At 38.0% G+C, this 12,517-nt stretch overlaps 1 protein-coding gene across 4 annotated transcripts in view; it reads right to left on the bottom strand.

Annotated features, from left to right (window-relative positions):
* hdgfl2 (HDGF like 2) overlaps positions 1-12,517 on the bottom strand; it is an 87,348-nt gene that overhangs the window by 15,973 nt on the left and 58,858 nt on the right. For 3 of the 4 annotated variants that reach the window (XM_069928846.1, XM_069928845.1, XM_069928849.1), the window contains exons 4-7: positions 11,984-12,127; positions 6,474-6,590; positions 5,970-6,041; positions 3,770-3,920 (exon numbers count right to left, since the gene is read on the bottom strand). In XM_069928846.1, coding sequence (XP_069784947.1) covers positions 3,770-3,920; positions 5,970-6,041; positions 6,474-6,590; positions 11,984-12,127 — 484 coding nt within the window. The remainder of the gene's footprint in view (positions 1-3,769; positions 3,921-5,969; positions 6,042-6,473; positions 6,591-11,983; positions 12,128-12,517) is intronic. The other variant, XM_069928848.1, reaches the window with a different exon arrangement.

Genomic DNA, 12,517 nt, shown 5'->3' with positions numbered 1-12,517 from the left:
AAATCAGTCAATTTGCAGATGACATCATAGTATACTTAACAGAACCAGAATTATCAATAAAAGAATTACATAAGAAATTGAAGGAATATGGAGAAGTGTCGGGTTACAAGATCAACGCAAATAAAAGTGAAGCAACGCCAATGAATAATGCGGATTTCACAAAGTTTAAGAAAGAATCACCATTTCAATAGCAAACAAAAGCAATCCGATACCTAGGTATTAGACAAGATAATAATCTAGGCCATCTATACAAATTAAATTATCAGCCATTAATGAAGAAATTACAAGATGACTTAGAACATTGGAAAGATTTACCACTAACACTGATAGGAAAGGTAAATTGCATTAAAATGAATATCTTCCCAAAGATACAATACCTATTTCAATAGTTACCAATTCCCTTAACAGAGAAATTCTTCAATGAGCTAAAGAAAATAATAAGGTAATTCTTATGGAAAGGGGGAAACCAAGGATAGCGCTAGATAAATTAACAGAATGGTACAAAGGGGCTTACAGCTACCAAACTTTAAGAATTATTATAGAACAGCACAATTAAGATATCTATCAGATTTTTATCAAACGAGGGAAAAACCAGATTGGACCAGGTTAGAGCTAGATAAAATAGGGGAGAAGGTACCAGAACATATACTTTATAAGTGGAATGAAAAACTGGTGCAACATAGAAGTTCACCAGTACTGCACCATCTGCTCAACATTTGGAAGAAGATTCACGTAGAAAGGAAAAAAAAACAAATGACCAACTACCCAAATTATTATTGACGCAAAATCAACTAATCCCTTTCACAATAGATAACGTTTCCTTTAGAGAATGGGAGAGAAAAGGGATCAAAAGAATAGAAATTTTTTTGGGGGGAAATAATTTATTATTTTTTGAACAAATGAAGTACAAATATGGTATAACTCACGGTACAATGTTTGCATACCACCAACTGAAAACCTACTTAAAGGACAAATTGGGAAGCAGGCTGAGGTTACCAGAAGGAAGCAGCTTTGAATATGTGATTACAGACACAATGAAAATTATAAGATTTATAACAAACATGTACATTAAGCTGCAAGAGAAAGAGAATGATGAAATAAACTGTAAACCCAAACAAAAGTGGGAACAAGATCTAAACATAAAGATAAAAAATGAAAAATGGGAAAAGCTATGCTCCGGAACTATGAGAAATACAATAAACATGAGGTTACACATGATACAATATAATTGGTTACACAGGCTATACACCACACCCCAAAAGTTAAATAAATGGGACCCAACAATATCAGACAGATGTTTTCGCTGTAAGAAGGAAACGGGAACAACAGTACATGCAATTTGGGCATGTGAGAAAGTGGAAAAGTTTTGGGAAGATCTAAACCAGATATTAAATAAAATCACAAAAAGCAACATATCAAAAAGTCCAGAGGTCTTTCTTCTAAGTAATATAAGAAGTAAAGAATTAGGCCTCAAATTGAATGAAGCACAAAAAAGATTTATTATGATAGTCTTAGCTGTAGCAAAAAAATGTATAATGTCAACCTTGAAATCAGAAGAGAGCCCGAGAGTACAGCAATGGTACATAGAAATGAATAAATGTATTCCATTGGAAAAAAAACAAAGAATTTAAAAAATAAAGTCACAGTATTTGAACAAATTTGGGAACCGTACATGGAATACAACAGAGAGGGCCTACCACGGACCTCCACCACCTAAAATGATAGAATGAGAAGAAGACGAAATGAACTGACCCAGTGTGTAAAAGTAGATGATACAATTTTCTTATTTATTTATTTTCATTGTGTGATGACATTGTTTAATGGGTTTATTGTAATGTATATGTTGAACGTTTAGTGGGTAGGGAGGGGGGGTGGGAAGGGAGGGGGGAAAATGACTGTGTATATTCAAGAGGGAAATGTTTGTGTGTATTTTGGTTAATATGGTTCATAATGTGAAAAAAAAATTTTAATTTAAAAAAAGAGCCTATTCATATCTACTCCCCTCATAATTTTGTATACCTCTTTCAAATCCCCCCCTCAACCTTCTATGCTCCGATGAATAAAGACCCAGTCTATTCAATCTTTCTCAGTATTCTAGAACTGCAATCCAGGCAACATTTTAGTAAATCTTCTCTGCACCCTCTCTACCTTATTGATAACCTTCCTATAGTTTGGAGACAAGAAATGCCCACAATATTACAAACTTGGTCTCACCAATGCCTTGAACAGTCTCATCTCCCAGCTCTATGCTTTGGTTTATAAAGGCCAGCATACCAAAAGCCTTCTTCACCACTCTATCTACATGAGAATCCACTTTCAAAGAACGATGAACCATTCTTCTTGGTGAAACCACAGAATTTCACCTCATATACTAACTACATTAGAATCTTTAAAAAGATGCAGATATTTTAAAACATAATTAAAGCAGTACATAAATCGATGAAATTTTTGTTTTGGTTAATTTCTGTATCATAGGAACTTAGGAAATGACGTCTAAAGCTCAAAAGCAATTAATTTAATGCGCCTGAAAATGCTGCCATCAAGCAACAAAAGACATGCACAGCTGATACACATACCAATTGGAGATTTAGCGTTTGATGATCCCAATAATAACTTGCTCAAAAATTGCCAATCCAATCCAAATGCAAGACTACACATGGCAGCAAATTAATCTGTCACAATGTGGGCATGAATAAATAACACCTATAAAATGGGTGATTAAAAAGCCAACAGCTTTTTTTTGCTGTCAAGGACTTTGAATATTTCTGAATGTGAGGGACATGAAGAAACGTTCAAAAGCTATTGGAAATCAATTAAATAATTACTTTTAAAACTTAATTAAAAACAAAAAAAAAACACTGCGGACATTATGGCTATTTGGTAATGGAAATTTATTCTTACAGAATACACAAATCATTATGGTTGGCATAGCAGTTAGTGCAAAGCCTTTACAGTGCCAGCAATTGGAACCAGACTGGGGTCTCCCCGTGTCTGCGCAGGTTTTCCCCAGGGGCTCCAGTTTCCTCCCTCCCTTCAAAAACGTACTAGGGGTGTAGGTTAATGGGGTCTAAACTTAATGGGCCTGTGGACCAAAATAGCCTGTTACCGTGCTGTATGTCTAAATGTAAAAAAAAATTTAAATTACCTAAAAATTTAATATAAAACTAGCTCTCACAGAAAAATAAATAAAGCAATACCACAGAAATCTGTGATGCATTGCACTTCTAAAATCTCAAGATGGCGCATTTACTACAAATATACCGTACCCACTGTGACAAGAGGCTAACCTGTACAGCAAGCCCAATATTTTAAAACCTATACAAGTTACCTTGTATTTGCCTCTTCCCTTGCAGCCATTTCTGTTCACTTGAAAGAATGGGCTCACTGTTCCATAGCAGGTCCTATCTGAGTCACGTTCAGCAAGAAGATTTTCCAGCATAACTGCTGTAGAACTTCAGAAATGTGTGCTCTGCTGGATTCCTTGGGGGTGGGGGGTGGTGATTTCCAACTTTGAACACTACCTTGATAATGTCCTGGCAGTCAGCAATGTGTTCAGCAAATTCAGAAATCCTGCATTCATACAGCAATGCTAAATTTCCAAGGCAAGGTTGGGTGATTCAGAACAAAACTGCTGGCATTTCCCAGCAATGTCCAGCCAATTGTTTCACCGTTATGCAACAACTACACCACTGATAACTCGCCCACCTAGTCAGTTTTATGACATCATGATGGCCTTGAAAGTAGAACATATTAGCCTTCATCATGGTACCTGGTTTTCTGGCTCTGACAGGTTTCTTTATGGAGTCTTCAGAGTCAGATTCTCTCTTATAGTCTTCGTCACCATCATCTTCCTTCACTTTGACGTGTGTCTTCTCTTCCTCTTCAACCTCATTATTCTCCTGCTCTTCCTCTGAATCATACTATGGGAAGTTAGAAATATTATGGACACTTGGCCTATAAATATTTTTTTTAAACTGTAACACCTACTGACATTTAATAAGTAGCCAAAAGGCACATTCTGAATTATTTGAGTATATTGTTATAAATGCAAAGGAATGAAATATGAAGAATTAAATTGCTACCTTCATGAAGACTAGGATAGTAAAGCCTCTGCTACCAATGAAGCAAAAGCCAGAACATACACAGACCACAAGCATAAAGGGAAGGAGTGAGAACGTAGGTGTGAAGGTGATTGCAGAGAATGGCAGAAGTAAGAATATGGATAAATTTCCAAATGAAGATTTTGAATAGGTTTCATGGCAATGGGCAACATTCAGAAACACATTTAGAAAGATTTTAAATAGTTCATGAAGCAAGCACAACATTATGAAAAATGATGTTTACATACACAAGATCAGGATAACAAGTCAAACAAAGCATTGGATGCCAGGCTAACGGATGGGATAGGTTTACAGATTGACAGATGTAGTTTTGGCTCTTGATTGGAATGTGGAATTTGAAATCAGATCAAGTTGATATTGACACCAGTGTTACACAATCAATGAGCCTTATGGATAGAGTGGAGAATGAATCACATTCTTGCTGGAGTTAATGTGTTTTTTTTTCTTCCAGATGCTTCCATACTTTAAAAAAACAGTTGGATTTCAAATAAAAAGGCAACAATTATTCAAGTCAGACCTACAAGTTTGACACAAAAAGAATTAAAAGCATGCATTTTCTTAACTTGTTTGGCTACGTGATGTGTTCTCATTTTGCAGTTCATTTTCATGTGTGTGGGACTGCCACTTTTAGAACATGGAAGAATGCTCCAGGGTCATTTCAAAGAATGATTAATTCTGTAATTCATGGTTTAGATACTTATACTGAAGATTTTGATTATAGGGAATGACATGTGGGAAACCCACATCTCTGAGTTAGACAAATTATTTGACAAACTTTCAAATGTAAACCTTACTGTCAATTTAGCTAAAAGTGAATTTGGCCATGCTACTGTGACTTATCCTGGTTATTTTGCTAGTCATGGCAAGTTGGCACCTGTTCAGGTGAAAGTTGAGATAAGAAAGCTACTAGGAGGTTTTGGGAATGGTTGGGCATTACAGAAAGTTCTGTAAACAATTTGGGGATATCGTCCTTTAACTAACCTTCTGAAGAAGGCTGAACAGTTTGTTTGAGAACTGTGTCAGGATTTCGTAAACTGAAAGCCACTAGTCTGTGGTTAGGCCACCTGACTTTGAGAAGCCATTTTCTTTAGCACTAGATGCTAGTGGCGAAGCTGCAGCAGTAGTTGCGATTCCAAAGGAATGGTCGTGATGATGTTGATTATCCAGTGGCTAACTTCTCCAAGAAGTTTAATAAATTCAAAAAAATTAGTCCACTATAGAAAAGTATTAGCTTCACAGCATTCCAATGTTTGTATCTGCACAGCTCAGGGACCACTTGTTGTGTCTACTGACTATGTTTTCTAACCTTTCCTTTAATCCTCACAGGGAGATACCAACTTTCTATTCTCAAAATTTCCCCTTTGAATCTCCTCCAGTTATCTGTTACATCCTTCCCTGAAAATAAATTATCCAAATCTACATCCTTAAATTCTTTCACATTTCAAATTTTGTCTTAGGCCCAATCCTATCCTTCTCCATAATTTACCTAAAATTAATAGTATTATGATCACTAGACCCAAAGTGTTCCCAAACACAAACCTGCCACCTGACTTATCTTGTTCCCTAAGAGGAGATCCAATGCTGCCCCCTCTCTAGTCAGTTTTTCTATGGATTGATTTAGAAAACTTTCCTGGTAAAGGGCAAATAAATATACTCCACACTAAGTGTGCAATTTATCATGATGGAAGCCATGTCCATCTGCTTTCACCTTGCAATTAACAAAACCAAACACAAGGAAGAGAAAAAAAGCCTTTGAGTCATTACTTTATTGAACATTCTCCGACATTCAGCTAATGCCTCATTTCCACCCCATAGGCAGTAACATAGCAAAATGAAAGTGCTATTTACCTTTTTCTTCCTTCCAGCTGCAGGACCTCGTCGAGGTGTTCTGGAAATTATTTTCTTTTCTAGTGTGAATTCCTAATGATCAACATGCAAAAGAGAAAATATAATGCTGGCTACCTAAAAATTCTTTTTTGGCTGCTGGGCTAACAGCAATAGAGATCACAATGACTCTTTATACATTTATAAATAAACTTTTGACAATTTTCCAAGGATCGTAATCTAAAAATCAAAGTACCCCACTCAGAAGTGTCAAGTTCAGCCAAAGAAAATCATGTACTATCTACTGAGAGTTCGATGGCAACCCCAAACTGTGGTTCTGTCTTGTATGGTTTAGCCACACACCAGATACATTCAAAGGAGTCATCTCTGAAAAACCTATTTGAACATAAAGGCTTACAGCTGAGCAGGAGACAAGCAGGAAAATTGCCAATTATATAAAAACACAAATAGAAAAATACAATAATTATTTTTCTTTCATGAATCATCATTTACTATGTTTATACTTACTTGGTCACTGTTTTTCTCAGATTCTGAAGAACTTGCTTCGGAATTTTCCTCAAGCGAGTTGGAGCCACTATCCTCTACATCATCACTTGATTTACGAGCACGCTTTGGAGCCGGTCGCTATAAATTAGAATGTAACCAAAATAATTTTGTTTCCCCTCCCCCATGATCAAAATGTTTATAGATCATTGGGATGTAACATCTTTAAAAAAGCAATTTGGAATAACAGAAGACTGGAAACTACTATAGAAGTACCGTAAATACTTGTGTAGTAGTCAGCACCCTCCCTTGCCCCCCCTTTTTTGGGCCAAAATTTGGGTTTTTTTTGTATCAACCATGTAAATTTGTCCCTGACTGCCCTGCCATCCAAGCTCCTGACACCCCGACAGCGGACCTTTTCCCCGGCTGCCCATCCGCTAGAGCTGCCAACAACCTGGCCGCTTTCCCATCCGAGCTCCAGGCTGCTGATCCTCACCCTGGCTGCCCACTTATCTGAAATGCCAAAGCCCCGGCCACTCACCCATCCAAAGTCGTGACCAGGGATCCTCATCCCCCCCCTACCTGCCCATCTTAGCTCCCAACACCCCAAACGTGTACTTACCAGCTGGTCCTGACCATCCGAGCTCCATGACACAAGTCCTTATTGAGGTTAAAAGTTTGACCTAAGTAAAAGTCAATCCCCCCCACCTCCCCCCGGACTTTTTGGCCTAAAAAAGTGGTCCAAAAAAAATTTGACAATTACACGAGTATATACCATTACTGTCATTATAACAATTTCGGCATGGTTAATGTAGCAGTTAGCACAACGCCGTTACAACTCCAGGAATCCAGGTTTGATTTTGGTGCTGTCCGTAAGGAGTATGTATGTGCTCCCCGTGTCTGTGTGGATTTCCTCCCACCTTTCAAAGCATGCTGGGTTGGAGGTTAATTGGGTTATTTGAGGGTATTACTGTGCTGCATGTCTAAATTTAAAAATAGATTAACAATGATACATTTTTCCTTTTGTGCGCAGTTCATTGAACTTTAATATACCGTGCAAATTAATAGATTATAAAAAGGTCAGTGTTGCATTGATAAATTTTTCAAGTGTTCATGGCACCATCCGTTTGTAACAAAATTTAATTCCAATAATTAAGTTTAATGCAAAGAATTTGTCCGATTTAGAAGCCCTCACCCTCAAGATTTTCAGTACATCCTTTTTTTTAAGTCTTCATCCAAAATCAGATCAAACATGAAAGCATAAAGGACTCATCTCATTTTTTTATCCAATGCACCTCTCAATTGTTTTTCTAGTTAATATCTTAAAATGCAATACCACGTTCCACATGCGCATCAATAACCTCAATCTCTAGCCCATCACTCGTCACCTCTGATTCACTCTGTCACACTGCTTCCCAGACAGCCAATGAAACTGGAGTTACTGCCGAAAAATCCATCCTTTTCTATGCTTACTAAGGCTTAACCAGACAGTTTATAATCCTGCTACTCTTTATGAACTCAAAATAAGCTAATGATCACATCTCTGCTTTCTCACAAGGCTAATAAATTTCTCCTCTGAAATACTGTCACTTCCACCTCTGACTCAGCCCCTCAGTTATTGAAATTCTTTTTGTTCCTTTGCTACATAATATCTGGTTAGTTCAAATAGGCATATCTTAAAAAAGGGTTCAGGCCTAAAACATCGGTTATATATCTTTACCTCCTATGGATGCTGCAAGACCTGCTGTTTCTCCAGCATTTCTATGTTTTTACTACCATCAGTCTCTGCAAACTTATTCACTTATTCAAATACTCACCTGACTAATCACCCATTTTCCAACCTCCATAAAATTGAGCTCATTCAAATTTTAATTACAAGATCCCAAGTGAGAAGGATTTGCCCATCTCTCCCAGTTTTACTGGCCAATATTGATTCCTCACATCTCTAAAACCTCATAAATCCCCACAATCCTAAGAAGTCACTCACTTCTCCAATTCTGCAGCATTTACAAATTTAGGCGCTACACCATAGATTCTCAAGATGGGGAGTGAGAATATCTTGGTGGGGTGTGGGGCTTAAGAATATTTTAATGGGGTGTAAGGATATTTTGGGAAATAATTTAAAAATTGGTTTGAAAAAATAAACTCGTTATGTTGGTGTGAAAGATGCGACTTGGCAACATAGTCAGTACAACACAATTGTGGTAATTTCCAAGTAAAATTACTTTGTTCTTTTTATTTCCATAAAATGTGCTTTTGCTCTTCCAATGTTTCTCCGTTGTTTCTCTTATTTTAACTGTTGTTATCCTTGGTTAACATTATAATTATATTTTTTTCTGAACGGTCTTATTATCATCCATTCCAAATCATCTCATTAATGACGAGGATTCCAAATTATCTCAACAATCATGTCTCCGTCCATACCTCTTCACTCTGTCAGTTCAGTAGTGAGTGAGACTTGTATCCGTATCTTTGTGCACTAACGTACTGATGGTGGGGTGGGGGGTTCTGCCCCTGCACCAGACTGAGGGGGATGCCAAAAATTGAGGGGAAAAAAAAGAGACCCCCAGAAGATAAAGCACGAGGCTAGCGCACTTTTGATGCACTCTCTGAGAAAAAAATGTCAGAAACCGCACTAGTGTTTTTTCCATATTTTTTTTTAAAGGGTCAGGATTCTTCCTTTGATTCGATCTTTACTTTTATTACATTTTTCAATTCTAAAAATAATAAAATGTTGATTAATTTGTTTCAGGGAGTTGGCGCTGTTATAGTAATCTGTTTCAGGGAGCTTGAGCTGTTGTATATTCAAAATGAGCAGACCAAGCAAGCAAAAGGTTTGCCAATATTCAGTGGAGTTCTTGAAGTTTGGGTTATTTGGATGAAAGTGAAATACCAAAGGAAACATTGTATTTTGTGCTGCAGATGGCGCACCTGCTATGATGGGTTTTTAAAAAACCAGATGTTTAAAATTAATGAAGGATGAAAATCCAAACATGTTGGTTGTGCACTGAGTTATCCTCCGAGAAAACTTAGTTGCCAAGAAAGTTTCCCCTGATCTACACGAGATACTGCATTCTGTGATCAAGTGCATCAATGCCATCAAAGTTAATGCCAAATGTGAATGTCTGTTTAAGCAGTTTTGATTCGATAAAAATGCAGAACATGTGAGATGATTGCTTCACACTGAAGTAAGGTGATTGTCAAAGGGAAACTGCATCAAAATGTTTATGGAATTGTTTGATCTCCTCAGCAAGTTTTTGAAGGACAAACCTGAAATGAAGCTCTTGCTAACAACAGATGGCAAAACTTGTGTGAGTTACTTGACGGACATTTTTGAGGAACTAAGTACATTGAACAAGCAACTCCAAGTAGCAAATATGATGCTCGTTGATGCAAAAACAAAGATATCTGGATTCATGACACTTCTAGAATTATGCCAAAGGATTATTTCTGCAAGAAATTTCAGTCAATTCTATTGGTATTCTATTGGTGTGAGGTAACTAATGCAGCTACAAACATCATTATTGGCCATTCGTGGGCCATGAGACCCCCTCTAAATGAGTTTCTGTCCCCTCCCATCTACCCGCAGCACTAGCGTCGCTATGGGGTTGCAGACCGCACTGGGGTGACGCCTTCAGAAGGGGTGTCACCAGAATGTATCACGTGGTTTCGTCTCCATGTGCCATCAGCACATGCGTTTGTCTGAAACGCCAACGGGAGGAAGAAGTGTGACGATGTGGTGGAGGAGGTCCTTGGCAGGTATAGCACCCGTTTCTCCCCCCCCCACCGCTGAGTAAACTCCCAAACGGCAGTTTGTGCCTCCCCCAACCCGTGATAAACTTACTGCCCTCATTAGATCTCTTCTGACGCCAACTCTTCAGCACAGCACACTAAGAATATAAAAGAAGCAAATTATGTAATTTTGCTCTAGGATCCAATTTTAGTTGGCCTGCAAATATAGTTGTCATGGTGCAGATGAAAGCTCTTCATACCATTTTCCCCAGAAGCCAACTACAAACACTGAGAAAACCAAGCCTCAGATTGCCTCTCGGTCTTAGAATGGGTACCATTGACCTGGCATGCAATTAAAAGAGAGCAAGACAAATCACTTCATATAAATTGGCATTCACAATAATGATTTATGCACAAGGCAAAGTCCCACAAGACTAATTTCTAGCAAATGGCATGCTTGAACAAATTTCTGTCACTTAGAAGTCGGGTAAAAATGAATTGAAACCTACTGCATGTAGCTTATGTGTAAAAAATAACAGTAAAGTAAAAACACAATGCAGGAGAAATTCAGCAGGTCAAACAGTGTAGTTTATATAACAAAGATAAAAATACATAACCAATGTTTCGGCCTTGAACCCTTCATCAAGGTATGGCAAAATGTGGCAGGTGCCTGCTTGCAATCCTATTTTTGCTGTAAATCTTCATAATTGTCTAATAGATAATTTTATTAACTGCCTGAACACAAGACAGCACACAGAGAATGTGATTCAGATGGAGAATGTGATTCGGTGGGACAAAACATAGAATCTACAAGTGTTTTCACAAACTCCAAATGATTACAAAATTATTAAAACTATTAAAAATCTATTTTAAGTATCCTTACTGTACAGAAATGGCAGACAGCTTTTCATAAGATTTTGTGAAGACTTTCCAGGAAGCACATTACAAAATGTTCCTATCCCCAAAATTAGAAAGCACAGTATTAGAGGCAATGGGCTGATATCGCCTCAAACCGTGCATCTTGGCGCCTCACAGTTCGGCGGGCAGCAACCTCCTTTGAAGAAGACCGCAGAGCCCACCTCACTGACAAAAGGCAAAGGAGGAAAAACCCAACACCCAACCCCAACCAACCAATTTTCCCTTGCAACCGCTGCAATCGTGTCTGCCTGTCCCGCATCGGACTTGTCAGCCACAAACGAGCCTGCAGCTGACGTGGACTTTTACCCCCTCCATAAATCTTCGTCCGCGAAGCCAAGCCAAAGAAGAGAGATTAGCAATAAGCAGAGTACTGGTTGCAGACAGTAAACAGAAGAGGAAAAAAATGGATACATTTTACACTGGGAAGATGCGACTGATGGGACCTCAAGGATTCACAATGATATGGAGGAGGGGAAATCAGATGTAATACATTCCAGTTCAATTAGGCAGCCAGGTGAGCTGCAAGGAGGATAAAGAAGGCTTCAAGAGGATATGGGTAGGCTTCTTTGAAGGACAAGGACAGACTAGGCAGAGTGGAAAAGCAAGTTTGCAGATCTTAAAGGGATTCAAGAAATGTATAATAAAGTGATACGGAATCCAGGTTATATAATTAAGTTGTGAGCGTTTGAGTTGAATACAAATCCCACTAGTGTGGAAAACCAATACTTGCATTTATATGAACAGCATGAATTACCATCTTCAGTAGAAGAGGGAATAAAGAAATGGTGGGTAGATTATGGCATTAAATTAGCTGCTTTACCAAGGATAAATATTTATTTTAAAACAATAGACTGATGCACATCAGTGAGTTGCTAAGGGGTTACCTTTGGAATGAGGGGCTTCCTTTTGACGCCACTTTGTTCAATGCTGTCCTTGTCAGATTCCTCTTCACTCACTTGTTTATCCTCTGCACCACTTCCTGGGATGACTTCATTTTCTGGGACTTCACTGTCAGACGAGCTTGACGGCTGAAAGAGAAAAAGGTCAAATCCACCAATGAAGTCTGGCATAAAGGAAAAGTCAGTTATTTATTCATTCTCAAGAAAAACTGACACAAACCCAACATCGAGCACATGGGTGGCCAAACATTTTTGGCTGTGGGCCACCTACAGAAAAATATAAGGAATCATGGAAACAATACGAAGGCCTGCTGATTTCAACCAGATACACTGCAAGACCAGGAAACCTCTGTGCCATAGAAAATGTATTTTTATAAAAATAATTATAAACAGTACTGAACAATTCAACAGCTGACATTATTTATTGATGTGCTCACACTGCCTTAGGCATTTCTGTATCTATACTTTTAAATTTAAATGAATACAATAAATCTCTTTTAAAAACTCATTCAAAAAGCA

Source organism: Narcine bancroftii, chromosome 3, assembly GCF_036971445.1.
Source record: "Narcine bancroftii isolate sNarBan1 chromosome 3, sNarBan1.hap1, whole genome shotgun sequence".
NCBI classification, from domain to species: domain Eukaryota; kingdom Metazoa; phylum Chordata; class Chondrichthyes; order Torpediniformes; family Narcinidae; genus Narcine; species Narcine bancroftii.
The sequence above is the reverse complement of the archived record's forward strand: the minus strand, read 5'-3'. Positions and strand labels throughout refer to the sequence as shown.